At 54.2% G+C, this 27,635-nt stretch overlaps 2 protein-coding genes across 3 annotated transcripts; one reads left to right on the forward strand and one right to left on the reverse strand.

Annotated features, from left to right (window-relative positions):
* Positions 1 to 479: 479 nt before the first annotated feature.
* Positions 480 to 17,560, forward strand: TJAP1 (tight junction associated protein 1). Of its 2 annotated transcripts, XM_080407997.1 has the most exons (10): positions 480 to 574; positions 2,143 to 2,196; positions 4,088 to 4,246; positions 7,215 to 7,243; positions 8,337 to 8,498; positions 9,128 to 9,194; positions 9,658 to 9,687; positions 10,910 to 11,017; positions 11,736 to 11,819; positions 13,511 to 17,560. In XM_080407997.1, the coding sequence occupies exons 3-10, from the start codon at positions 4,121 to 4,123 to the stop codon at positions 14,825 to 14,827; spliced, it is 1,923 nt and encodes a 640-aa protein (XP_080264123.1). In that variant the 5' UTR covers positions 480 to 574; positions 2,143 to 2,196; positions 4,088 to 4,120; the 3' UTR covers positions 14,828 to 17,560. The 2 variants fall into 2 exon arrangements, with proteins under 2 accessions (XP_080264123.1, XP_080264124.1); XM_080407998.1 differs by lacking the exon at positions 9,658 to 9,687.
* A 1,474-nt stretch (positions 17,561 to 19,034) lies between these two features.
* LRRC73 (leucine rich repeat containing 73) lies at positions 19,035 to 25,806 on the reverse strand. The gene is made up of 6 exons (XM_080408008.1): positions 25,097 to 25,806; positions 24,485 to 24,645; positions 23,306 to 23,428; positions 21,943 to 22,043; positions 21,085 to 21,268; positions 19,035 to 19,480 (listed from the first exon to the last, which is right to left on the reverse strand). The coding sequence occupies exons 1-6, from the start codon at positions 25,366 to 25,368 to the stop codon at positions 19,410 to 19,412; spliced, it is 912 nt and encodes a 303-aa protein (XP_080264134.1). The 5' UTR covers positions 25,369 to 25,806; the 3' UTR covers positions 19,035 to 19,409.
* Positions 25,807 to 27,635: the final 1,829 nt, after the last annotated feature.

A 27,635-nucleotide genomic window follows, 5' to 3' on the forward strand; every position in this document is an offset into this window, starting at 1 on the left:
TTGAGCCACCTTGGGATTCTCTCTCTGGTAGCAAAGGATGCTCGGGTATTGTAGGGCAAGGAGGGCTTAACTGTGCTGTTCAGTGCAGGGAAGTCTGCAGAACAAAATTATGTTGGTATGGCAGGGTGGTTGGAGCAGAATGACAGAGGCTGGATTCCTAGTGTTGGACGAGTGGGGAAGCAGAACCCCTGGAGCAATCTAGAAAAAACAGTTGCCTTTCAGAGGTCAGTTACTGGTCTGCACGGGCATCCTGCTTAGTGGAGAGATGGATAAAAGACCTTAATTTTCTGGGACACAGTGAAGATGAGGAGTTTGTTTCACTGGAGGGTCCTGGCATTAGACAGTAGCCTGATGGTGCAGCAGTTTGCTGCTGAGTGCTGCCCTGGCACCTGGCTGTGGGTTGCTTTGCGCGTGCCTGGCTCTTTCCATGTGTTGTGCTGATAGGTGACTGACACCAAGTTTCCTTTCTCATGTTACAGGAGCTCTTGGCCAGATGCTGCTGGATGCTGACAGGAGAAAGCTAATTCAGAGACAAGCGGCCAGAAATGTTTGGACACGTCGTCACTTTGCATCTGTAAGTCCTTGTTTGAGGGAAACTTGCCTGGAGGCACTGTGAGTTTTTAAGTGTCTCTGGAAATTCTCATATCATGAAGATAGGTTTCAAATCCTGATATCTTTTCCAGGTAGGTGGGGGTGAGATGGTAGGTAGCATAGCTGCTGGCTCTGGGGTAGGAAGCAGGACAGTCCTGTTTGAGCCTGAGGAACTGTGGTGCTGAGAGACAGGGATGCCTTTGGCATGTTTGTTCTGAGCACTTCTGCAATGGAAACATGTGTGGACCTATGGGTGCAGCTGTTCCTGGAAGCCTCTGCTTGTCTGCCAGCTCATGTGGCTGGTGGTTTTGCCTGGATGCTGAACCAGCTCCTGCTGGGAGTTGGTGGAAAAGTATTTTCAAGCTGCTGGTCTGGTCCTTCCTGGAGGTGCACGTTCTCCCTTTCTTTCTCTTTCCCCATACTTTACAGTTTGTCCCACAGAGCAGTTACGCTGTTGTGAAGCTGTTTTTTTGTGTGCTAGTCGAGATCCAGCTATAGCATTGTAGTAAGGAAAGGGGCCAGACGGTTTGTTGGGGCCGGGCCAGCACTAGGGCACCTCTTCAGTTTGTTTTGGCAGAGCTTGTATTTGTGTGGTCATGGTTGCCTGCCTGTTCCATTCACCTCCAGTCTGGCTCTCCCTGTGCATGTACAACTGCTCCACACCCTGTGCTCCTGTCCCACCTCCCAGGGCTTGGTGCCATTGACGGGGAAAAGCAGCACAGCAGCAGAAGTACATCAGGGAAGGGAAGGCTCCATTGCAGTTTCTCTTGTGCCAGTGGCAGAGTGATGGCCAGAGCTAAGCTCTTATAGGTGGCTCCCAGATCAACCAAATTCTCTTCTTGTAGTGATGGGTACCCTGGGTTTTGAACAGAGAGGAAGATTGTTTCTGAACTTATGTTGTATCCCTGATGGGCTGGACACTATTTTACGGAAGCCAGTTAGCAGCAAGGTGGAGCATGGCACGCTGCTTGCTGGAAGTCGGAGAGTAGCTTGCCTTCCTTTCTTGTAGAGGTGTGGATTATCACAGCTGTAGGTACAAGGATGTAATGTTTTGGCTCGAACAGGAGCCTGATAATTGCCAGCTCATTTGTAGGTGAGAAGCACTGACTTAAAAGGACAGGTGAGGTAACTGTTAGCATTACCAAGCTTTTGTACTGAAGGCCTCACAGCATCTGTCTGAAGTAGTGGGGAAGATTGGCTGGGATGGTCCTATTTCACAGGAGGTTTGTTTAGTCCTTCCTGGAACCAAGGTTCTCTTGGAGCTATTGCTTTGTGAATTTTGAGTTTGTGTGGTCTCAGTTGCCTGAATGCCTTGGACATGTCCTTGCCAGGTGACTTTTCCAGCTCTTGCTGGGCTATGTGGCCCAACTATCCTAAGCTAATTTCATTTACTTTCAGAAGAATTGACATGGTTTGGGGCAGGTGCCTGGAGTGAGATGATCATCCAATTGTCCTTGGCTATCAACATTCCCTATTCCCTACATATTTATGGGGTGAGATTTCAAACTGGCTGTTTTCATAGATGCTAAGCCATTTGTTTCTCTTCTTCAGGGCATCTGAGTGAGTGTCCCTGCTTCATGAGGCTTCGAATTTGAGTCCAGGCTGGTAAGTGCTTGGGTCCTTGTGTGCCGGATTGTGATTTCAGCTTGGGATATCTCCATGCATAACTCCTGTCCTTAGCCTGGCAGGAATTGACAGAAGAATTCCCTAGATCGCCTATTTGGTGGTGAGGTATTGACAAACCTGCTTCTGGTCAGGATTTCATAATTCCTTTTTGAAGAGGAGAGATGTCTTCCCAGCAAGTCAGACCCACCTGTTTTCGTTTGGGGATGCAGTGGAATGTGCATTTGTTATGCTGGATATGATTTTTCTAAAGTATTGGAGATCTCTTTGCCTACTTGAGTCTTTTTAGGAGAATGAGCCTTGAGGGAATGACTGCAGTAAGGGGGAGTTGCCAGCATTCTGATGGTGGAGATTTACAGGTTAGTCCTAGGAAGTTATTCATGTCTGTGGAAAGGCGTGAGAAACTTCTGTGAGCTTCTGTATTTAGCAGAGTGGCAGGTAGTTTGCAAATGTCCCTGTGAGGTGTAAAGCTTGCTGTAGCTAGGAGCCGCTTGGTGCAGACACCTCACACTTGCCAGTCTTTCCAGGGGACTCAGTCTAGTGTTGAGAAGACACAGCTAGGCAAGAGTGGATAAGAATTGGAGACAATTCTTGGGGCTCCATTTAGACACTTAACATGTAAAACTCCACTGGCCAAAGCAAGTGAAGTCTGCAAGGTCACTGGCCCAGTGGTATCCATTGACTGCCTTGAAGGCATGTGAATGGGAGTCAAATGGCCTGCCTGTAGAAGAGGGGAGAGAGTGATCTCAAAGGCAGGTCCTGCACTTTGAAGTGCTGCAGGTCAGGTGCTGAGGATTGCAGACACTAGGCTTGATCAGTGTTAGGATTCGGGAAAGGAAAGGGGAGTGAGAAGTGGGCACTTGATCCCAAATACAGGGGACCTATGAACAGTGCGTATGTTGTCACCGGAGTGAAGCCTGGTATCAGGCTCTGCAGGGACTGCTTGGCATCTTTGGGATTTCTTGTCTTGTGTATGCTGGGGTACTTGAAATCCTGGCTGGTTGCAGGAAAGTCTTCCTGCCCTCCACTGCAGTCCCAAAATGGTGGAAAGGAAGGATTTTCTTCCATGCATACAAGATAGCTGCTTTCCTTCTACCTCATTTTTCGCTCTTGTACTAGTACTGCTCCCGCAGCAGGAAGAATTTGGCCCAGCACAGTGAAAGTAAAGGGCTAATCTGGTCTTTCCACTAATGGTACTGGTGCATGTTGCAAGATCTGACCTTAGGTACCAGTGTCAGTGGCATTGCTCCCTAATTTGGTGCCACTTGTGACTTGGGGGGGGGGGGGGGGGGGTGGCCTGACAGAGTGAGAAGTTGTGATGGTATGATACCTCCTTCTCACAAGCCACGTGTGGTCTGCTCCATTGGGGTTCCAGTGTAAGCCAAAAACTTCTGGGTTTTGGCTCTTTAATGGTTGGAGTCTCCTCCCACATAGTCCCTGCTGACAGTGACAGCACATGATCAATAACTCCTGCTCCAGCTGTCACTGCTGCCTGTAAGGCTTGCAGTTTCCATATTGGAAAAGGCCTTTCCTAAAGAGCCTAATCAATATGCCGCTGTGAGGTCTGTTCTCATTTGCTATATATAATCTGGACACACACAAACTACGTGAGTGAGCGGGTGTAGAGGGGGGAGAGGATGTGCCAGCCCTCTGCTCTCGCTGGCTGGAGGAAGGACACAGCTACATCTTACTTTTCTCCCTCTTCTGCAGCAGCTGCTCAAGGCTTGTGGCCACATCCTTTCCCTGCTCTATTAGCACTCTGCATGGGGGTGTGCTCTGGGACTCCAGGGGAGCTGAATTCCTGCTGGGTCACTTCAAGGGTTCGATGGAGCGCCTGTGACTCTCTCTTCTTTGCACTTTCTACTGTTGGTAGGCAACCCACTTTCGGAGCCACGCAGGTGGGAGGATGTCGAGCACAGCTCCATCAAAGAAGCCTTACCGCAAGGCACCCCCGCAGCATCGTGAAATACGCCATGAAGTACCCATCATTCGTGATGACCAGGATGGAGTGATCTTGGCTGAGCAGAGTCAGGTAACGGCTTGCCGGGTGGCAAAGGGCTTAACACCATTGCAGCAGCAAACAGGGTTTAGTTACACTGAGGCAGGCCAGCTCAAGCAGGCAGAGGGGTTTGAGGTTTGCAACCTGAACTTCTCATCGTGGTCCCTGGAGTCCAGCAGTGAGAAGGAAGTGACAGGGTGCAGAGCAGAGTTGAACATCAAAAGCCAGACTGTCTCGCCAGCACTTCCACGTGGTGGGAAGATGGGACAGCGAAGTGGGAAGCGGTGCCCAAACCGCAGTTGTGGGCACCTCAGCAAATTTGTGAGCCGTAGTATGGAGACAGTTGTGGTATCTGGAGATGAAAGACACCATCCCACTTGCTCTTTCAAGAGCAGAAGCCTGGAACGCTCGCTTATGTTTAAAGAGCCTCCTGAAGTTCTGACACCAAGGAAGTTTCAGGTCTCCTCTACACATGTGCCTCTCAAAGGGATCCTGAAGCAGACTAACATGACAGGCCCATGTCCTGAGAGCTTACGCAAGTCCCGCTCAGTAGAGACTCTTTCCCGTGGCCGTGGCTCATGCAAGTACAGTGATCCTCAGCTCTGCCTCAGCTGTAGGGAGAAGCGCTCACAGGAGCACAGCAGCAGCAGTGCCGCTGACTCTGTCAAGCGCAGGGAGAAGATCACAGAGGAAAAACTGCAGTTCTCCAGGTTCCTGGATGAGATTACCCAACGGGTGCTGAGTCCCATGCGCTTGCGCTCACTGGGAGAGACCAGGGGAGCAGAACAAGACCAGAACTCTCCCCTTTTCCCCAGAAGCTCTGTGCCAGAAGGCCAAGGGGAAGGTCATCTGCAGGGGGACAAAACCAAGCACGCAACTGAAAGATCTCCCTGCCCAAGCAGAAGAAAAGCAGAAAAGAAATGTGAGGGGATGGGAATAGCTTCGTGCCAGAGAAGGTGTCCTGAGGAGGCTGAGAGAGCTTCCAGACTAAGAAAGAAACCTGTCCTTGTGAGTAAGGACAGTAAGGGAAAACTCCATTCCTTGGAGAGAAGGGTAGTAGATCTGTGTCAGTATGAGCTGCAGCAGCTGGCAGACCTGGGGCTGGCAGGGACATCCTCTGGTCATCAGCACTCACTGTCTTCATGGAAAAGCAGTGCAGAGGGCAGAAGGGATGAAAGCAGTCCCTGTTCACGGCTATTACAGCCACACCATCTGTGTGCTAAACTTGGGCAGAAGCATGCAGTGGAGCCGAACTACCCAGAGAAAGGATCCTTCTCCACTCCAACACGCTGGAGTCGGGAGGAGGGGCCTACCCCATCTAGATCCTCCCCTTCCTTCAGCCTGGCACTAAACAAGGTAGGTGCCAGGGCCGCTGGCTCACAGACAGAGGTCTCACAAAGGCCGAAGCCCCCACCTGGATCTCGTGTAGTCTGTAGTGCCAGTGGGGAGCATGAGAGCAGGCCCCCAGACCTCATGTTGGTGGGTGTTTAATCACCAGAAGCTGCTCTCTTGTGGGTGCCACTCATGGCTGTGTTCCAGGTTGGGTGTATCTTCTTGGGAGGAACCAGCTTCCCTTCGGCCCCAGGAGTTAGGAAGGCAGGAGCTGGTGCTGTTCTCCCCGCTGCAGACTTCCCAAGTGTTTGCAGGTTGGAGGCCCTCCAGGCTGCGGGGCAGGAGGTGTGTGCAGGAGGCAGGCAGCTCTAGTGTCGGGAGGTGTTGGGATGCTCCTGTTGCTTTTGTGTGTGCCTGGTGCCTAGCTGTCTTGGGGTACCAAATCTTTGCATGATGGGTGTTTCAGGTCTTTGTAAGCTTTCTTCTCTTTCTCCAGCCTGCTTTGGGGCCATTGCCTTGTTTTAGTAGGAATCACATTATCCCCTTTGCCAGGTCATTAGTGTCTGCTCCGTGTGTATTTGTGGGTGTAGGGGAGGCAGTTTTTAGGTAAGTCTGCAATAATTAAGCAATTGCAGTGTGGGATCAGGATGTAAGAAAAAGATGGATTAATGCTTTGTCGTTAGGGACAGGAGGATGTTATGCAGGTGGTAAGGACCATTCTTTTAAAGTGTGAATTGATGAAGGAAACAGCCCCATGATGTCTTAGGGCCAGGACTGGGGTGGTTTGCTTTCTGTAATACTGCTAGCAGCTCAACAACCTCACCCATAACTGGCATGGCCTCTCAGCCCGGAGCTGGCTGCGACACTTAATGGACAACCTAAAGTGTGGCTGCCCTTTGGGTTTGTGCAGTGCTATTGGTACCAAGCACCAAAAGTAATCCTGGGCAGCTTGGACTTTGTGAGAATGGTCACAGTCCTGCACTTTCACAGAAAATGTGAAATTAAATTCACAGTGCTAATTAAATTAAATTTACTAGTGCTAATTAAATCTCTCCCATTAGTGCTGGCGGGCAGCAGCCATCTCATGGGCTGAGACAGAGAGTGCAAGGGAAGTAAAAATAGCTGAGCCATGTGCTCTTGTCACTGCACTGTTTCCTTGTTCTCCAGGTCCCTGCTCCAGCTATCTCTGGGGTTCTTGCCTACAACCCTTTTCACAGCACAGTCTGGATGGTGTAATTTTTTTTTTTTGTGGGGCTTCAAGGTTGTTGTGATTGCTGTGGTGACAATTTAGTCCTCAGTGTATGCTGGCCTGTGAGATTCCAGCTACCCACTAACGGTGGATGTGGAGGAAACTGAAGCACCAGCTAAGGTGATGATGTTACAAGAGATGTTGAGATTGCAGCGTGGGAGAGTAAAGTTACCTAACTTGTGTGGTGGTTTCTAGTCTAGCTTTTCTGCTCTGAACCAGAACCCACAGTTTGTCTTGGTATCAGACAGTTGAACAGTGTGTACAGATCCTAGCAGCTCTAAGCTTGCCTAGCATGACCTGTCAGAGCAGGTGAGGAAGAGTCACAGGTAGGGTCTAGCAACCAAGACTGCCCTTTAGGAGAGTGTGAGAGATCAACTCCTTCTCTGAAAGAATCTCACAGCTGTTTTCTTCCCTGTGCAGGAACCCTTGACGGATGCAGAAAGGATGAAGTAAGTGTCCTGGTCCTCCTTTATCCAGGTCCAATGCTTGTTGTACTGCAACTGTGTGGGTGCTGATTCCTCACATCCTGCCTGTGCCACCTGCACAGTGAAGCTGACTGGCCCTGCAGGCTCTCTCAGATCTTCAATCTCCCTGGGGCCATGTGGGCAGAGCTTTAGTCTGGGCTTTGCCAGCCTCTGCCTTGCCATGTCTCTCTGCCCGGAGGGGGAGGGAACATAGACCCCCAGTGCAGGTGCAGGCAGAGGAGTAGGTGGGTGTGAAAGAAAGTAGATGAAGCCTTTAAGCTTTGTTGTTGCGGCTGTTTGGTGTAAGCCACCAGCAGGAGTATGCTGGTCTGCTGCTGGCTGAGGGTGAGAGCTGAGCCCTTTGCTGGTGGCAGTGTGGGGCACAGACAGCTGCTAGCACTGAACTCCGAGCCATAGTGAGGAGAAAGCTTGCACTGCCAGAGAGAAGCCGTGCTTCTGGGCTTCTCTGAGCAATTGAGCACAAAGAAATCAAAACCAACAGGAAATCCTCCTGACCACCAGGCATGTCCTGGCTGGGAAGGAATGGAGCAGTTTGTGTTGGAATGGGGTTGACTGGGAGTTGTGATCACATCTGTAAATGCACCCCACCACCTCTGCTTCTGAGCTTAAGGCTGTACAGAGTCCTCTTTCCACCATGTGTTAAAGGTGCAAGGGCTTTTGAACAATTTCAGTGGAAGAGAAGATGATTTTACTCTTTTTGCCTTCAACTCTTCTAATCTGGACTGGGATAAATTATTGAGTGGGTTTCATTCACCAGTGAGGGACACTGGAGCTGCACAGCTCATCTGGCTAGTGGGCTTTATCCAGGCACTGTAACCTGAGAGGGAGCTGGGAGGCAAGGCTGGCCAGCTGGTGTGTGCTGCTTTGCCCCTGTCCAAGAGAGTTTGAGTCTCCCTCTCCTGACAGATGCGCCTCTCCCTGCGTGTGCTGGAGTCTCCTGCCAGTTCAGTTCCTGACTTCCTGGGGCCTCTGTGTGGAGAGCAGGGCAGCGGGGTGGTGGGGGTGGTGTGGAGTACCTCTTGTGCACCCAGTGGCACCTTGTTTCTGTGTCCCCCAGGCTACTGCAGCATGAGAATGAGGAGCTGCGCCGGCGGCTGACATATGTGACTAACAAAATGGAGGCGATGGAGAGGGAGCTGGAGTCAGGTCAGGACTACCTGGAGATGGAGCTGGGCCAGAACCGTGAGGAGCTGGAGAAATTCAAGGACAAATTCCGTAGGTATGAAAAAGAAAACAGAGAGGGGTACAGTTAGAGAGTTCCCTCCCACCAAGGACTCCCTCACCTGGTGTGAGCAGCCAATGCCCTGTTGTTAAATCAAAGGCATGCTGCATCCTTGGAAAGATGCACACCCAGATTGTAGGGGAGTTAAAGGCTCTGTAGCCATTGCTTTCTGTGTGCAGTGTAGAAATGCTGCCAGCACAAGGGGTTGACAACAGGGAATTCTTCATCTATTGGATGTAAGGCAGGATCCAGCTTGGATGGTTACCCCACATGTGCAAAAAGAGCCACTGATGACTGCAAGAAAATACATTACCTGAAAAGTACCTCAGTTAAAAATTGGTGTCAGTCACTGCTCACATGCTTATACGTGACATAGCTCAGAGGAGTCCTCCGAAGTCATTCACACCCTCTCCTGAAAGTTCCTTTTACCTTGCCAACCTCATCTTGCCTCCCATAAGTTGGGGTCTGAAGGCCGTTATGTGGCAGAGGTGAAGCATAGTTAAATATGCCTGGCTGTCTTAGTACCAGTCTTTCTGGAGTTGTGGAGTTGGTGGTTTGGCAACTATGAAGGAAACTTGAGTAAGTGCCTGAGATCCATTCCCATGTGTACAATCTTCTTTCCGTAGGTTGCAGAACAGCTACACTGCTTCCCAGAGAACCAACCAAGACCTGGAGGAGAAGCTGCATGCCCTGGTAAGTGCCCTGTTAAGTCACTACAGAGAGGAGGTGGAAGAGACCTGTGTGTTAGGAGCAGGCGGAGGAAGGGGCCCTGGCTTTACCTAGCAGATCTGGCAGTGGGTGAGGGGTGAGATTCTGGCCGTGACCATCTATTCCCCATTCCAGCTGGTGTCATGAACTGTTTTCTTGATTTACTGAGCCCCTACTTGGTCATGCACGTAAGCTTTGGTTCCCCACGACATAATGCATGGTATTCCGTCATGTTGCTTCAGTCCCTTCCAAAATGCAGGGATGTGTCAGCCAGTCTTGGGGTGGTCATCATGGGAGGGGGGGCAGTCAGAGCAGAGCCAATGTGCGTGTATGTCTGTTGTGTGCATTCATAACACTCATGGCTGTTTCTTTTCTCTCCCTCCCTCTCTCTCTCTCTCTCCTCTCCCCACGCTGCCGCTGGCACACGCTGGGCGCACTCACCTCTCAGGCCTCTCTCAGCCAAAGCTGGATTTTTGCAGTTGCGTCTTTTCGTTTGTGTGTTTTTTCTTTTTCCTCTTTACGTGTCTCAGCCTGTTGGTTTCATTGTCAGTCCCACATACCCCATCCCAGATGGAGGGGCCCCAGCCCTCGTCCAGCCAAGGGCTCGCCTGGTATCCAGCAGCTGCCCGCAGATGCAGCAGGTCTTAGCTTGCAGTGCTCCATCTTAAGAGCGTTTGACTCTGAGCCAGCTGGAGCATGGTGTGTTGGGAAGTGGTGCCCATAAGCTGTGGCACTGCACAAGATGTGGGTGGCTGTGAGCCTCATTTGCTCCCTTCCCCTTCGGGCTGTGAGCAGGCAAGTCAAACAGCTGAGATGCTGAATGCCTCCATGTATCCCACACTGAGATTTCTTTGGTTCTAGCACTTGAATTTCTTGGGTTAATATTCATTGTGCTGGTGCCTGAAGAGACTGCTTATATGGGAAGCATTGTCTTCCCCTACCTCCTTATGTTGTTGCTGTGCTGTACCCCTGACACGCAGCTGGGTCCTGGTGGTCACAGCCTCAGAGGACCCTTGTGCAACATTGGAAGAACTTCTTGAGAAGGGGATGGCTTGGTTGTTCTAAGCTGTTGCTTCTCTCAGCTGTTACATCTGGGTCTCTGTCAGCCCTGTACCTGAACTATTAGGGAGTCTAAAGAGGCAGTCGCCTGCTTTAAGGAGGGCATTAACTGAGCTCCAGATTAAGCTACACAGGTCCTTTTTCTTACTAGAGCAAGGCTTAAAGTCTTTCAAGATAGTGCCCTCTCCCCACCAAAAAAAACTTTTGTCCATTCGGCATTGAATGCTGGATCTTTACGGGTAGTATTCTCTTTCTGTTGCCCCAGAGAGCAGGGCTGGGTATCATAAGCTCAGAGGTCTTTGCTGCCAATGGCAGGATGAGATTGATTGCTCAAAGCCACTAGCTTTCCAACAGGCACTGTGGGAACCAGGGCAGAGAGGAAAATGGTTGTGCTGCGAGAAGAGATACTGCATTAAGGAAGTTCAAACACAACCTGTTGTCCCTAGCTAGCAGAGTGGCTCCATTTGGCCTTTGGAGTCCCTCCCTTGGTGAAGAGCCAGGCTGTCCCCCTTTGTCTGTCTGTCTGGAAGTGTTTGTATCCTAGCTGAACCTGTCATTGTGCTATGCTTGGGCTGAGGTGGGTGGTGAAGCCAAGTTCTTCTGTGCTGGGGAGATTTACACCTGGTGTTCTTGCATCCCAGATTAAAAAGGCAGAGATGGACCGCAAGACGCTGGACTGGGAGATTGTAGAGCTCACTAACAAATTGCTTGATGCCAAAACCACCATCAATAAGCTGGAGGAACTCAATGTAAGTGCAAGTCTGCAAATGGCTGTGGAAGTGTATGAGGTGTGGGCTTTTGCTCTTGTGCAAAGTCATTAATGTAAAGGAGCATGTGAATGACTTCAGCACGTCTGAAAGTGTGGGAGCTATACACAATGGTAGGAACAGACAAACAGAAAAGGATCTGAGGGGCTGAGCAAGGAAAAACTGATCTTCGTTTAATGTATTTGCTCTTTTGAGCTTAGGTTTTGATCTGAACTCAAGCTGTACCAACAGAGGGGTCATTGATTCTAGAGCTGGGAGGGAGCTGATACCTTTTCTACACTACTAATATAGAAGCTCCTGGATCCAATGCTTGTTTCTGTTAACTACTCTCAGCTCCCTCCAGTCTGTCTGTCCGCAAGGTGCCTGACATCAGGTAGTGTCTTCAGGCATGACTGAATGCTCTGGGATGGGATAGCAAATCTGGTGGGACTTTTCGATTATTAAAATCCCCAGAGGGAGAGGGGATACCCTGACAGAGTATATGCATGGAGCGAGGACTGGAGTTGAAAGGGACACCGTGGCTCAGTTGTAATAAAATACACAGGGGTGTGGAGAGGAGGGAATGGCAGGTGCCCTTGTGAGCAATTCAGCAGATGCCTCCTTCCGCTTCTGTTCAAGCAGCATCTGGTCAGTTGGTGCCTTTTTGGGTAAGAGATTGGACCAGTCTGACACTGTTGCACATCTGTGCCTTTTCTTGCAGGAACGCTATCGACAGGACTGTAATCTTGCAGTACAGCTGCTCAAGTGTAACAAGTCCCACTTCAGGAACCACAAGTTTGCTGATGTGAGTAGCCATCCTGCTGAGGTGGGGAAGAAGGGCTCATGGTCTCTGCCTACATCTTGCTTTCTCTGTGGGGGTGTTGGCCTCTTATCCTTCAGCCTCAGATGGCGGGGGGGGGGGGGGGGCTCCTGTTCTCACTCCCACTGAGAAAGCAGCACAGAACCTCTGCCAGCTCCTCTTTCATGCCAGCTCCATTTCACAGCTCAGCCAGGAGCTGTTATAAAAAGCACAATAACCTTGAATTTGATAGCCTGCTGGGTGCCTGATGGGAGCTGGCAGGAGGACAAACCTCTTTCTTACCCTGCTCTATCCGCTTCCCTTCCTCACCTGGCCACATGGAAGAGCCACGCTGCCTGATAAGGAGTCAAGCAGCAGTAGTCTGGCCTGGCTTCACTTCTTACTCTGAGGAGGATTGTGGAAGGCAGCACTCAGGGTGCCTTTTAGGCCTCCTGAATGGGAGAAGTTGATACAAACTCATACTCCCCCTTGTGTGTGGTCTGCTCAGCTTATCCTGCCCTCAGGATGAGCAAAGATGGAGTTTAGGTCTTTCGCATTAGTAGCATCACTTCTTTGGCTGGAAGTATCATTCAGGCCCTTATCCCAGCTCTTTGCCGTACCTTAGTCTCATCCTTTCTTATGTTCCTTTCAGTAAAACTGTGTGCTTGACTTTTTTAACTTAGCAGGTGACCAATATGTCACCCTCCCCCATTGTGTCTCAAATTAGCACTCTTGAGGTCAGTGTATCAGTTACTGCTGGGGTAACCTTGATGTCTCTCCCAGCTGTCTCCCCTCCCTGGAGCTTCGAATTCTGCCCCCCAGAGCGCTATGTCCCACATGGCTGCCACTGGAGTGGGGGTGGTGCTGAGCAGCTGTGCAGACAGTCTGCCTCACAGCCAGCTGTTGTCATGCAGCGTGCCCTGCGTCCCCAGCTTTAGATGTAGTTTCCTTCCGGCTGTGATGGGACAAACCTTGCTGTGCCGCTAGTGGCTTGTGGAGCTCTGCTCTCCACTTTGTGCTGCGCGTGGGTGTGGTGACCCACGTGAGTGCAGCCTGGCAGAGTGGTGGGGAGAGCAGCAGTACTCATTTGCAGGATGAGGAACAGTGCTTACCAGCCCTGTTGAGACCCCGGTTCTGCAGCTTTGGTAATAAACCTCATGTTTGCTTCTCTGAAATGAAGAGTGAGGAAGTGGGATGAGGTGGTGGAGTTGGCGGGAGCAAGGAAAGGCATCGATCCTGGTCTGCAGCCAAGGCAGCATGGCTGAAATGACCGCATTCGGGGAGCACTGTGGATCCCAGCACTGGGGGCTGTTGAGTCACTTCAGTGCAACCACTGGCTGATTTTCCACAGATCAATAGAGCTCTTCCTAGCATGCACTGGCTGGGCCTTGTCTCTCCGCTCACAGGCGTGGGGGTCTGAGCCCCTGTGCTGTCTTTTCTTGTTCTCTTTGCAAAACGGGGCCTGTGAACCTTGGCCTAGAAACGTGACTGGTGTGACAGCTAGAGAGCCTTGTTGGTCCCTCATGGGGCGGGTTTTCTTTGGAAAGTGATACCTTTCTCAGGGCAAGGTAGGTGAACGTTAGGGTCAAGATAAAGAGTGCAAAGGACACATGAAGGTTAGCTGGAAAAGGCAGATTATTTAGAACCAAATGGCTTGTGTGGTAGTCCCCTTCTAATGTCCTTTTCCTTCTCCCTAGCTCCCCTATGAGCTGCAGGACATGGTCAATAAGCATTTGCACAGCACTCAGGAGTCTGCAGGCCCTGGTCAAGAGGCAACCCACACCTTGGCTCCATCTGATGTTGTACCCACCTCAGTCATTGCCAGAGTCTTGGAGAAACCAGAATCTCTGGTTCTAAATTCAGCTAAGTCTAGCAGTGGCAGCTGTCCCATGGCTGAGGATGTCTTTGTGCATGTGGACATGAGTGGAGCCCCTCCTGACGCCTGCAACAGCGCAGGGCAGATGGGGAAGGAGGGAGGAGATGTGGGGAAACAGCAGAATGGTGGCTGCAAGCCTCAGAGCAGTGTGGAAAGTGTGCCAGAGGAGGTGCCTGCCTTTGAGAAGCTAAGCCCGTACCCTACACCCTCACCCCCCCATCCTATGTACCCTGGACGCAAAGTGATTGAGTTCTCTGAGGACAAGGTAAGGATCCCAAAGAACAGTCCCCTGCCCAACTGCACCTATGCTACGCGCCAGGCCATCTCCCTCAGCCTGGTACAGAGTGAAGATGAGAGCTGTGACAGGCACCGGACGCTCCCCAACAGCCCTGCTTCAGAAGGGCGCCGTTCAGCCTCCAGCTGTTCCTGTCAGCAGTCCCCCAAAGCAGCCAGGGCTCACGGCTCTTCCCAGAGCAGCCCCTTCAGCAGCCCTCCCCAGATCCCGAGCGCCTTTGCCAGCTCTGCTAGCTCCGAGGAGGACCTGCTGGCCAACTGGCAGCGTATGTTTGTGGACAAGGCACCCCCCACCTCAGAGCGGGTGCTGATGAACCGCACAGCTTTCAGCCGTGACACGGCCCCCGAGCTCCAGAAGAGGTTCAGCCGCTCCATGCAGGAGCTGGGGAGGGCAGCCTCAGCTTACTCTGATGGTGAGGAGTCTGCGCAGAGCTGCAGCTGGACGGTGAGCCGGGACTCAAGTGTGGACACAGACAGCACTGAGTCTAGAGCCCGCAGGAGCCATTTCTCCTCAGACTATGGTACTGATTTCTCCCAGGATGAAGCCCAGAAGCTGTTGCAGGAAAGTGGTGGAGGCACTGCTGAGCCTGGAAGCCCCTCACCAGGGAAGCACAAGGACTATGTGGACCTTGGCTTGCCTGAGAGCCCAGCTGAGGAGAGAGAAATGTTGCTCCAGGGAAGCAAGGAGAGCAACCAAGGAGGTGCCCAAGAGGAAAGTGGAGAAGGCAGGGTCAAGCCTCCCTTCAGTCGGCCACACCGTAGTCCCAAAAGGATGGGGGTCCATCACTTGCATCGCAAGGACAGTCTGACGCAAGCCCAGGAGCAGGGCAACCTTCTCAGCTGAGGCAGGACAAGAAGCAGCCACACACTGCAGAGCTGTGGGGTGCCACCATCTGTCCACCTTCTGAGGGAGAAGCCTCACTTAGTAACCTCCTCCTCGGGGGGGCTCTGCTCTGAAATTTTGTATTTATTCTCTTCTTTTGCTACCTGAAAGAGCTGGGGTCCCCCTTCCCTGGCACCTCAGACCCACAGTACTAGCACACACAGTGTGCAGAAGCACACCCACTGCCCCGGCACACTCGCAGCTCTCTTCACAGCCTCACACTGGTGCCTGTACCGGAGCTCGTTCTTGGTACCCCTTGTCCTGGTGCCTGTGCCTCTTTATGCTCGCATCTTTCTTCCCCCTTCCCACTCAGGTACCTGAGGCCCTGGGTGCTCTCATGTTGGTTGCCCACAGCTGCTCTGCTCTCTTTTAACTTGTGCCAACAGGGCAGAGTGCCTGTGTGGTGGTGTCTGATTCCCTGGGAGCCCCCAGGGGCCATGAGTGGAGCACGAGGACTCTCCCAGGACTCTCCCAGTGGCTGGCTGTGCGCCTCTGGGGATGTGCTGGGATTGCTGGTGTCTCATTTTCCTGCTGGGTTTTGTTTCCCCCAGCTGCCCTCTGGGGTGGTTCTCCAGAATCTGCTTCTGTGGGTCCCCATTGCTTGGCTCCTGCATTGGGCTCGGCCCCCAGCCCCCACTGAGGCAACGCACAGATGCTGGTGCTGTGGCTTGGGGCACGGGTGCTGTTTGCTGGAGTGGTCTGGGGAGGCACAACCTGCTAGGTGCCTGGGGTTTGCGTGTCTCCTCCCTCACACCTCTTCCCCCACTCTCTGTGCTGTTGTTTTGTTTGAATGGTGCTGATGCTTTGCTCTTGGGTGGGCTTCTTTCTTCTTTCCAAGCCTTTGGTTTTGGGGTGTATTGTTTTTTCTTTCTCCCCGCCCTGCATAAACAGACACAGCCGTTGGCAGCTGGTCCGATGCCTGCGTTGAGGGTGTGTGAGGAGGTTCAGCTCTGAGCTGCGCTTCCCTCTGATCCTGGCCTTCAGCCTGCAGAAACCCCTCCAGACTCAAGAAGGTCTCGCCCCGGGCGAGCAAGGCGTGAAGGACGCTACTGGGCTTTTCTGGGCAGGGCTTGGTGCGGGGCCAGCAGGGATGCGAGGGCAGCGTGCTGAGGAGCTGCTCCCTGCGGACACACTACCTCACGGCTGGGCAGCAGCCCTTCGCCAGGGTCTCCTCACACGCCCCCTTCTCTGGGGGGGCTCCAGGCTGGCTCAGGTGCCTCTCTGGGGCCTCTCCTTCTGGGCCGGGCCTCTCTGCGTGTTTTTCCTAGTGTAGTGTGATATTGTGTGACTTCTCAGTCTTGTGTGCTTTGTGTCTTGTTGTGGGGGGAGGGAGGGGGAGAGGTCCGTAGGTGTAGGTATTTTTTTGAGGGCTTACAAAGCCCAGGCATTCTGTTTTAGTTTTTGTCCTGTGCCCTCGTCTGTCTGGTGTTTCTTGGCTCCCCAGGGGTGCGAGGCAGAGAATAGCCTGGCTCCCTGTGCCGTGCCCCTCGCAAACCCCACTGGCTGTCCTCAGCCTGCTGTCTGGTTTTTGAGTTGGGTTTGTGTTGTCCTCCCACCCTACTCAGTGAGGGCTCTTCACTGGGCTGTAGAGCAGCCCTCTCTCCAGGAGGGAGCTTCCATTCGCATGCTTACAGCAAGATGTGCAGCCAAGAGCTGCCTGGGGATCCTGCCCCCCTCCCCAAACCCCTGTCTCTACAGAGGGCCTGCAGCTTGCAGCTGGGGCCAGCCAGGGCTTCAGCTCCAGCCTGGAGGCTCTGGGGCCTGTGAAAGGGAGCTGCTGGCCTCTCCAGTGCTGTGTAGGTTGCTTTATATACCCTGGCAAGAGCTGCTGCCTACATGCTCACTTTGTTTCCCACCTTGAAGAGTTGCAGAGCTAGATGCCACCCTCTGGCGAGGAGGTGAGACTCAGTATTTCACTACAGTATTTTGCTTGATAACCTGTGCAAACAGGCCGGTGCTGAGAGTGGGGGGCCTCTGAGCCTACAGGGTGTTCATCTGCCCTGTCCTGAACGTGGTGGTGGGGTCCTTGCGTTTGCTCTCATCAGCCGTTCCACAGCTGCGTTTCTTCTATTCCTCTGCAGCGTTGCTGAGGGCTTGTACCTGCAGTGGCAGCCAGCTCCTGCCTCACAGACATCACCTGGGTTGGATGCTCACTGAGTGAGCTCCTCTGGTTCTGAGGCTGCTGGTGGCCTGCCTGTAGGACAGCACAGCCACTTAGGCGGTGGGGGAGGCATTGCCCCTCAGGGCATAACCCCATCTCCCCTGAATCCTGGCATGCTGGTCGGGGGACAAAACCCACTCTTGCTGAAGCAGCTGGTGCTGATGGTGCGGGGCAGAGCCAGCCTCCCTCTGCTTTTGGTCAAGGTAGACTGAAAAGCAGACCAGTGGAGAAATGGAGGGGTGGCAAAGGGGTGCCCAGAGCCTCACCAGATGCTTCTGCTTTGCAGCATTAGGCTGCTGGCAGAGGTTGAGGGGGAGCAGTGGCCTGAAGAGGAGCAGAGCCCTCTCCCAGCTGCATGGTGCCTGCCCTCTGCACTCCTGCTCACCTCCAGCAGTATTGGCTCTGGGGCCTTGAGCTGACCCCACTTTCAGTGGCCCAACTCCAGACTGTTAATCTGTAACTAATGTGTTTTTTTTCTGAAATTTTCAAACTGATGTATATTTTAAGACCAGAAATAAACTATTTTAAAAGTAGGTGGCAATGGCTGTAGCGCTCTCTCTGTTGGTTGAGACCTGGACTGGACTGATCCTGAGATGTGAGGGAGCAGAGCCTCTCATGGTGCTGTGTCCCAGGTTCGCCGAGCTGTGCACGCCACCTCTTAGCTCTCTCAAGGAGAGTGATCCTGTGACCTGTAAGATTTCCAGGAGGCTGTGAATTCAGTGGTCATCCTGAGTGCCCACTTTAGCAGCAGCCTGGTTCAAGATGCTTGTGTGTATCAAGTCATTGTACTGGAGAAGAGGCGCGGTCCCAGGCAAGGTGCGATGTGTGGTTTGAGCGGTGTTTTACTTCTGTAATCATAGCGAAGCTGTGTGAACTGCTGCCCTGGCTCTGAATGTGGACTGTCAGCTTCAAGATCAGACTGAGCCTGTAGAGCAGAATCCATTGTTCACAGCAGCACTCATGTCACTTTTGACTTGGAAGCTGACAGCAGCTCAAAAAAAAGGCAGATTATTTAACCAGGCAACTTTGAGAAACACTAAAAAAGCAATGTGGGCAATTTTAATGTTACTTAAAGGCTGTAAAGGCCAGGCTTGTCAAAACCTCTGCAACGAGGCTTGTGCTGTAAGCAGTTTTACTCATAAAACTGTGCCTGCCCAGTTTCAAGTATTTTGGCTGCCCTTCTGTCTGATCTGTGTCTTGGCAAAGACCTCGATGTGCTGATCTAGAGTAGGATGAAGTGTAGCTAGTCTTTTTAATATTTGTTGGTTTTTCTTGTAGCCCTCACTCTCAGAGTTGTCTGTTTCAGAAGCTGAGTTACGTGGGACCACATAACATACCGCCTCCCTGGAGTTTGTATGAATTTTATAATTCTAGTGTCAGTATTTTATGTTTTGTGTGGGGAGGGAGGACTGGGCTTGGTTGGACATACCCCAGGTAGGAAGCCCTCTGAACATGAGAGAGAGGGAGTTCCTGTAGGATGCCGATAGGGATGTTTGGAAGCATTTTCTTTCCATGGTGCTGCAGGGGTCGCAGGGCTGGGATATTTCCTCCGTCTCCCAAGTTATGCTGCCTTGTACCCTTCTGACCTAGGTGTATGCAAAGTGTAACCCAGGAAGCGTTTCTTCTTTCTTTGACCCCATAATTAATGATTTTATTCTGTGTGCCTTTGAGTAGCAGCTGCTGCCGCATTTAATCTTCCAGCCTAATCTGAGCCTGGAAACAGGACCTTCCCTGCGCAGCTCCAGCACGGGCATTGGCCCAGCAGCCAAACCCGCAGTGATGGTGCGGGCTGGTGCTTTCACCCGAGGGTGCGCGGCTGGCGCCCAGCTCCCGGGCAGGGGGAAGGGCTGGGGGGCCGCAAACCGGGCTGCGGCCGGCCCCGTGCGGGGCGGGGGTGCGGGTCCCGCGGGCCGGGGCGCTGCTGCCCTCTGCCGGCGCGGGGGCCCCACCGCGCCTCCGCCTGCGCGGTACCCGGGGCCGCGCAGTGACCGAGGCGCACGCTGCCAGGAGTGGTGCCACGTCTGTGACCTTTATAAAACTCTCATCGCGACAGCAGTACAAGCAATAGAAAGAACATCTCTTATACACATCTGAATAAATACAGCCTGCGCCCTGCGGGCACAGCCGGGCGCGGGGGGAGGCAGCGTGGGCTACACATGCAGCGACTGGACAATCACAAGTGGCCGATGGGGCGCGTGACAACACAGAGACGTGTGTAGAGATGCGCTCAGACCGGGCCTCCGGCACGAGGGAGGCATCCATAGAACGTGAGACATGTGAGAAGACAGCGAGGGCAGCCCACCGGAGGCAGGGCGCTGGCAGACGCACGCTCCCGCAGCGGGCATGGGGCTCTTCTTGGCAGAAGCAGGCAGGGTAGCCCAGCTACATTTCTGTTTCTGCTAAGAGGCTGTCACCAAGCCCTGACGTCATCAGGACCATCTGGGAGCTGGAATCTGTGGCAAGAGAGGGAGAAAACCATGAGCCGCTTGGACTGCCAGAGGTGAGGATGAGGAATTAAGAGCGCTGCAGGGTGGGAAGCAAACTGCTGAGAGGATTGTGAGATTAAGTAGTAACTGGGTCTACTCTGGCCACGCAGCAGAACAGAATCGATGTTTGGGGAGGGGGGAGGCAGAGCCAGCAGCAAGAGCCCAGGGTGAGGATCTGCATTTGCTATCTTGGCTGTCGAGAGGAACACTGGCTCCGAACCCTCCCCACATACACCTGCAGGTGACACTGGCTGTGCTGACCCAGCCATGCCCCTCCCCAGCCCCACACAGACCTTTAAATCTGCATTCACTGAAATGTCTTTTCAGCTACAGAGTGCCCAGGTGGGACAGGCTGGCAGGCTGCAAGCCAGCCAAACCCAGGTAGGGTGGTGGTGCTGCCTTCCCAAGAGCACGGAATGCAGCAGGCAAGCAGCCATCTTATGGCAGCAGAGCCCTGGAAACCCTGACTTTCTGCGCTGCGTGAATGGAAGGTTTGTGCAGCCCTTCCCTGCCTGCCTCGGGGAAGCGAGGGCAGCTTGCTGGCTCTGCAGTGGCACAGAGCAGCAGCCGGGAACGCTGTGGCTCTCCCCACGCCAGCCAAGTGAATCAGCTGCAAGGAGGATGGGCATGCATAGCAAGTAAGAAACTCAGCAGGGTACCAGTTCCCCATCTAGGAGCCTTTTTAAACAGAAAAAAATTTTGTTTTTTCCTAGACGTGAGGGAAGAGATCTTTAGTGGCTGTGTGCTTCAGATCCAGAGTCCTACACATTCAAAACTGCTGCGTGAGATCTCTATTTTGGGGATCAGTTTCTGGAAACTGTATGCAAACTTGGCCAGAGCTGTCAGTAAAGGATTTTTACGGCTCTAATAAATGAGGATCCAGATGTTTTGAGGCCTGGGGAGTGGTTGTGCTTGTCTGCTGCTCGTCTAATATGAGAACTTGGAGGGGGGAAAGGACAACTGTAAGTAAAAAAACCCAACACAAAAAACAACCAAAAAACCCCAACAAACCAGCAGGATCACAAGGTAGGCATGACTATGCAATATCATATACACAAACAATACACAACAGGCTACTGCTATCTCCATAATACACTTTTTTTTCCTGTTAGAAGCAACAGACAGGCTGTGGCACCTGGCTAACCCTTCACACATTTGAGATTCAGCGATAGGAATAGCTGATGCCATGTGGATTGCAGGGAGGTTCTGGAAGCAGTAAGGAATGACATGAGCTTTGGCTAGGATATCTTCTGGCAAGGACCCCCAAGATCTTTAATGCTCCTGTCCTTAAGTTTTAAGACTTTGCACAAAGATTTTGTTCCTGCAGTGTCAGGGAAAATGCCTCAGAGGTACCATTCCCGCTCTGCAGCAGCCGCATTGTCCTTGGAGGCTGCCTTTCCGAGCACAACTCGGCCCAACACTATTTAACACAAAGGTCACGCCTGGAGGCTGTCTGGATTCCAGTTCACAGGGAGCAAGGACAGACCCCATTCAGCAACCCCACCACGAGAGAGCAACCCCAATTCCTGCCTGTCAGCCCCTGCCCGCAGCTCAGGTCCCAGAGCTCTTACTGTTCTGGCAGATCCAGGGGTTCTTCTCCCTAGCTGTGACTTCGCGAGCCTCCGTCTCCTCCTCTTCCTCACCCTCTGAGAGCAGGTCAGAGATCTGCTGCTGCAGCTCAGGACTAATGTTGTTCTCTGCCAGGATGAGAGTCCGCAGGGCCGTGGGGTAATTCTCTACCATGTCCAGCAAGGTCTGGAGAGAGATATAAACAGGCTGACAAGCAGCACAAACAGCAGCTAGGCTGAGCAGAAAGCTTCAATACTCCATCTCCTGGCAAACTCCAGCCCTCCTATTCTTACCTCTACCTTCCCTTGGCCTTGGCCCTCCCTTCGCCAGGCTTTCTGAGAGCCCGAGGACCTCTCCCCTTTCTGTGGGAAGAGCTGAGCCTGGATGTCCTGGCTCTATCTAAAGAGGAAACGACTGCTCTACACCCTGTTGCAGCCACATACGCAGGCTAGTCCCCTCTTACCACTAGGAGCTGAGGTTCCAAGAGGAGAGCCTGTGCTACGCTACCAAGCCTTGGCCCTTACCTGCCCACAGAGCTTTAGCTCTGATCCTCAGTTCACAACTCCAACCCCTTAGTTCCTCCAAGAAAGCCAAATTACAAGCTGCGTGCTTCTCCCTGCTGACATGAGGGAGATCCAGGAGCCCTAGGTCAGAGCTGTGGCTTACAAGCTCCTCCTGTGGCTGAATGCAACAGGCCCGGGGAAAGCAACAGCACCCCTGGGTGCAGGGAGGGAAGGGGGTGCATGTGGACTCACAGAGGGGGATGGAGGTAGGTAGAGGTCCTAGGGCCTCTACGGATGGCCAGGACCTATACCCTTGAGATGTCAGTGACGCTGTAGAGTAACTGCAGGTTCTCATACCTGGGCCGACTGGTTGGTAAGTCCCGTTCCCTCCAAGTCCAGAACTTCAAGGGTTCGACTGGAGGCCACAGCGACAGCGAGCATCCCTGCTACCTGGTCACCTGTGGGAGAATCAAACCGGGGCTGTCGGCAGTGTCTGCCTTCCCTCATGTAATAGCACATGCCCTCATGGGCCCGGGGCTGTCATGGAAACATCCTCTGAGTATTTCTGCCATCAGATGACCTCCAAATCTCAGTTACCTTGGGGTGGGAGGGGGGAAGCTGTTAACCAAGACAAGAGACAAGGTAAAGGTGCACCATTTTGTGGTTACAGGAGCAGTCACTGATTATCAGGGGGAACACAAAGGACCACAGTGAGATTGGGTTTATTCCCCAAGGAACCACATCTTCACAAATCTCCTTCCTACTCAAGGATGCGAGGGCCTTTAACAAGCCCTGTAAAGCATCCCAGATGCAGAATAAGGAGCTGAATACCTCAGTCGGGGGGTTGGGGGGGGGGGGCTGGAGCTGGACAGAGGATTCTGCACCAGCTGACAGATTGCTTCCCTGGAAAAGGGGCAGATTTTTGGGGGTGGATACAGCAAGACCAGGAGCATTAAAGATTGATGCTGGTGAAGAGACAGGATTCCAGTGTGTTCTGACATTCCCCAGCGAATGCTAAGATACTGTACAACTGTGACACCTCCTGGGGAAAAAAAAAAAAAAAAAAAAAAAAAAAGGCTGCTGTCAGGTAACAGCAGTCAGGTAACAGCATGAGGCCTTTGCTGCCCAAGAGGAGGTACCTGGTCAGACAGACAGGGCCTGGAGAGAGGCTGTGTTTCCAGGCGGGGTGAGGAGGGGAGCATCCTGCTGATGCTCAGGGAGGCATGGCCCAGTCTCCTCCTCACCACCTTGCATCAGAGCTGGAAAGAGTTGGTTTCTATGGCAACGAGTGCCAGGCTCTCCTCCTCCTCCTCCCTGCTCCACAGGGAAGATGAAGGGGGGAGCATGGGGACATACTGCATCTGCCAAGCCAGCACTGGGTGCCCAGGGTTTCAAGAACAGGGGAAGCAGGGAGGGTTCAAACATGATGACAAAGGCAGTGGAGTGGGAAAGGCACAACCTCCTTTCTGCACTTCCCTGCAGGGCACGTGGCCACCTCACACAAGCAGAGCAGCAAGGCTGGCTTTCCCTACAGCCAAAGGCACCTGGCAGAGTGAACTGGGGGTCAGAAGGCACTTATACAGGAAACTGCCCCATCCTGCTGGTGATGCTCTGCCACCTTTCTAGAGCTTGGTCCCCAGCCACCCCCCAGTGTAAATCACACAAATGCTGAGAGGCAGGAGTGCAGTGTCCCCTGCTCCTCCCTGCCCCCCCAGCTTACCTAGGGGGTTGTAGTCCAGGTTCAGCACACGGAGCTGTGAGCTGTGAGCCACTGCAATGGCCAGGCGTCCCCAGCCTTTGCTTGTGACGCCTGGGTTGGCGCTCAGTGTTAGCTCTTTGAGGCCTGGAGAAGAGAAAGAAGCCAAATCAGAGCCTTAGAGTCACCAAAGCAGTCTCAGAGGAACTAGTTCAGCTAACCAGAACAGCTTTGGGTTGTGCCCCCTGTATTCTGACAGGGTAAAGAGTCTGGTTTGCTCCGACAACTGTTGTCACATATTTCACTGATCAGTGAAACATTTCACTGCCTTCAGCAGTAGCCCTTCATTTGCCCATGCTGTGACCACCCCATTTCTCTGCTTTCCCTGCCTGTGTCCCGCTTACCCTAAATAGAAATAGAAACAAGCAAGGGGTGTGCAAGGTGACTGACAAGGAGAAGGAGGTGACAGGTTGGAGAGAGGATAACAGGGACCGTAGCCTCTGAAGCCTGCACCTGGGACAGGTGCCCAGCAGAGATAATAACAGCATCAGTGGCACTGTGAGCACACAGAGGAGAAGGTGCTGGGGAGAGGTGGAAAAAACACTTTGAGAGTCAAGAGAGAGGGGTGGTGGTACCTCAGCACATGCCCGCTCTCAGTTTAACTAGCCCACTGGCCTCTGACCACCAAAGATCATTGCCTACGAAGGTCCGAAGATCCGAGTCATGGCACTAAGTCTATGACCATGCAATACACACTCACAGAGTGCACCCATAAGCAGGGACAATTCCCAAGCACTGACAGTAAAGCCAAGCGCTGAGGTGGGAGGTGGGGGCACACTATCTATTCATCTAGGGTCATTATCATATCTACACCATTATCAACATGCAAATGCAAAATAATACATTCAAAGTCCAAGCTGTCCCCCTCCAGTTTCAAATACTCCTGCTGTGAACCAGAAACAACCTGTTGTCCCCGAGCTGCAAACTGCCAGCAGGACAGATCAATAGCAGGAAGCCCACGCCTGCCCCAGGCAACCGCTCCTCTATTGCTTGCTTTTCTGCTTAAGTTGGGGAAAGAAATTCCTCAGCTCAGGCAAACTATAGAGCCTGCCTCCTCCAGGACTGGAGATTTACTGCTGCATGCATCTGCTCTGTGTGAAAGCTCCACCGGTCGTTGTGAGGCCCACGGCCCCTGGTGCTTACCGGACTTGGCCCCGTCAGGCGGCAGGAGCCCACAGATAAGGTTGATGCCTTCATCACCCAGCATGCAGTCTCCTAGATCCAGAGCCACCAGCGAGGGGTGGATGGAGAGAGCAGGGTTGAGGAGGGCCAAGCCTGCATCTGTCAGGGGACTCCCATGGAGGCTGTGCAGGTAAAAGGGAAAATTACCACGGAGCCTTCTCCCCGGGGCTAGCTAACCTGGCGGGCAGGCAGGAGCAGAATAAGAAGGAGGACAAACGGTAACCCCCGGTGGGAAAAAGCGCTGGGAAGCCTCTGCTGCGAGGGTCTGCTGGCCGCTACAGCGGCTCTCCTCTCGCCGCCTGCCCGGGGGTGCGGGGGACGCCGGCGGGGCAGGGGCAGCCCCCACCCCGGCCACCCGCCGCTGGAAGCCGGGGCTGCGCCCGCCGCCGGCGGCAGAGGCGTCCCCTGCCAGGCGGGCGAAGGGCGAGGGGCCCCTCCGCAGCAGCACGGGCGCCTTCCCTCGGACAAGCCCTAACCCCAGGGGCTGGCCCGGAGCTGCGAGCCCCCGAAAGACCCGTCCCCGGCCGGGAGAGGGCCGGGACACCCCCGCAGCCCCCGCCCCGCTGTACTCACAAGAGGGACTGGACGGAGCGGTTCGTCTTCAGGGCCTCGGCCAGCTGCTTGACGCGGTTGATGTTGGAGACGATGCCCAGGTTGAGGTTGAGCTGGGCCAGGGAGCGGGACTCGGCCGCCCCCCGGCAGACGTGCCCGAAGTCGCGCTCGGAGAGCTGGCAGCCCCGCAGCGACAGCAGCCGCACCGAGTTCTCCCGCAGGCTCTCGCAGATGTCCCGGATCTCCGCCCCCGACAGCGTCTCCCCGGAGATCTGGATGGACCCCGGCAGCATCTTCCCCCCGCTCGGGGAGCCGCCGCCCGCCGCCGCCCGCCGCTCCCGTCGCGGCGGCTGGGAGCCGGGGGGGAGCCGCGCTGCGCGCTGCGGGCCGGGGCGGGCGCCAACGCTGCCGCTGCCGCCGCCGCTGCCGCCGGGCAGTCCCAGCCCGGCCCACCGCGGCCCCGGGGGCGTCACCGCGCAGCCTTACCGGCGGCCGCCGGGCCGCCCCGCTCCACCCGGCGGGGCCGCCACCCCTCGGCGGGCGGCGAGACCCAGGGGAGCCATCGGCGGGGGCTTAATCCGGACGGGCGGCGGGCTCCGAGCCCCGCGGGACCGCGCCTCCCCACTCTGCCAGCAGCGCCGGGCGGGGGCCGGGCCGCCCCGCGGCTCCCCGCCCCGCTCCGCCCGCACCTGCCGGGCCGCCCCGCCCCGCCCCCTCCCCGCCGCCGCGCCGGGCCCTCCTACCGCCCGGGGCCGGCCGCCGCCGCCGCCTCCCGGCCCCCCGCTTGCGGAGCCGCCTCCCCACGGAAGGGGGCGGCCGTAGAGGGACCCGCCGTCCCGCCCCGGCCTCCCCCACCGCCATCTTGTGCCCCGGCGCCACTCGAAGCCCGTGAGGGGCTGTGCCTGCCGCGCCGCGCTGCCCTGAGGCGGCGGCGGGGCCCGGCTGCGCCCCTGGCACTGAGGGGGCACGGGAGGGGACAGGGGACGGGTGGGAGCAGCCCCGGGGAAGGGCTCTCCCTGCCAGCCCCGCGCCCGCCTGGGGAAGGGGCCAAAGCCGCCGGGCCATGGCGTGCTCCGGGTATAGCTGCTGAACAGCCATCTTCTGCCAGCTTCAGTGATGTTTATGCTTAAACCCGCTACAGCTGGAGCTCGGACCCAGGGCTTAATGGCAGGGACGGTGGGAAGCGCTCCTCGGGCTCACGGAGCCGGAGCTGGGAGGCACCGCGGGATCCTGCAGCACCTGCCTGCACCCTGGGCTGGCCTGAGGGGTGAGGGGCAGGCCTCCCCCTGCTCGTTTGCGGGTGTGGGGTGCAGGGATTTGCCCCCTCTCTCCCCCCATTGGGTAATCCTGCGCTTGGAGAGCAATAGGAAGCAGGGCCCCTGCGTTTTCAACTCCACTGAGCTGAAGAAGGAAGCCAGCGATGTGGAAATTAGGTTAAACCGCCTAAGTAGGCAGCTTTCTGCACGTAACTAATCTGGCTGCTGCATACAGCAGTGCTCAAGTGAATTCCAGCCCGGTGGGTAACCCTGGGACAAACCCAGGCTCCTCTGCTTGGTTCGCAGACCAGGACAGGAGAGAGGGGATGGAATGTGAGGGGAAAAATAGGATCGGGGGGGGGGGGGGGACACGAAGCAATTCTCCACTGAAATGGTGGAGCAGGTCACCAGGGCTGAGGGCTGCACATTAGGTCTGGAATGAGAAAGGGGAGCAGCAGCAGCTAAGAAGCTGGACTTAGATTTTACGACTTTGGCAGTGATATCTGACTTAAGAGTGAAGGTGTCACCCTGCCCTTTGAGTAATCCGTCGCTGTTCTCTAGAGCTATTCTGTTTCCCTGTTGCACAGAAGTGCATAGGCTTGATCCTGTACCTGCAAGACTGCTGGCTTGGCAACACATCTGTGCTGGGATAAGAGCAGCAGCTGCAAGCATCCAGCTGTTGTACGTACGGGTGATGGCTTTCAAAAAAGGAGCAGCTGATCTCCAAGGTCACATTAAATGGCCCAGGTGAGAACAGGATCCTACATATTGCAGGGCTAATGAGGGGCAGAGGATGGATGTCAGTGGCAGGCAGGGGGGCGGCCAAAAAAACACCAGCTTCTGATCCATACAGGTCGACTGGAAGACTGCACTCAGTTTCACCTCCCAGTTACCTCCAGGCACTAATTAACCCATGCTTTGTTAAATAGGCTATTATTAGATAAGTGCTTGGAGGAGAGCCCCTGGGAAGCGTCCCACTTCAACTGACAGCAGCAGCCCAGAAGTGTTGATGAAGATGCCCTACTGCTGGCATCTCCCTGGTGCTAACATCTTCACTGCCTATCATCAGGAGCAAAAGCACATTAAGGAGACAAGTGTCCTACCTCATTTTATGCTCAAATACGTTGGGAAAAGTGGCACAGAAGCTAGCAGTTCAAAGCTTTGGCACACTGAACCTAATTAAGGGCTATGCAAAGGGGAATTTGGCAGTGGTATTTTGGGAAAAAACTAGGTATTACTTCCTTGCCATGTGCAGTTACCCAGCAGGTATGAGGAAGACAGTTTATTGTTTACCTACTGGGGGC

Source organism: Falco punctatus (assembly GCF_963210335.1).
Source record: "Falco punctatus genome assembly, chromosome: 12".
In the NCBI taxonomy this organism is placed as follows: domain Eukaryota; kingdom Metazoa; phylum Chordata; class Aves; order Falconiformes; family Falconidae; genus Falco; species Falco punctatus.

Excerpts from the sequence above, each read along its gene's own strand:
- LRRC73 (XM_080408008.1), bottom strand. The coding sequence starts at position 25,368 with ATGCTGCCGGGGTCCATCCAGATCTCCGGGGAGACGCTGTCGGGGGCG. Across the intron at positions 22,044-23,305 it reads CCTGGACTACAACCCCCTAG|GTGACCAGGTAGCAGGGATG; the intron begins GTAAGCTGGGGG and ends ATTCTCCCACAG. Across the intron at positions 21,269-21,942 it reads TTACCAACCAGTCGGCCCAG|ACCTTGCTGGACATGGTAGA; the intron begins GTATGAGAACCT and ends ATCTCTCTCCAG.
- TJAP1 (XM_080407997.1), top strand. The coding sequence starts at position 4,121 with ATGTCGAGCACAGCTCCATCAAAGAAGCCTTACCGCAAGGCACCCCCG. Across the intron at positions 7,244-8,336 it reads ACGGATGCAGAAAGGATGAA|GCTACTGCAGCATGAGAATG; the intron begins GTAAGTGTCCTG and ends TGTGTCCCCCAG. Across the intron at positions 8,499-9,127 it reads TTCAAGGACAAATTCCGTAG|GTTGCAGAACAGCTACACTG; the intron begins GTATGAAAAAGA and ends TTCTTTCCGTAG.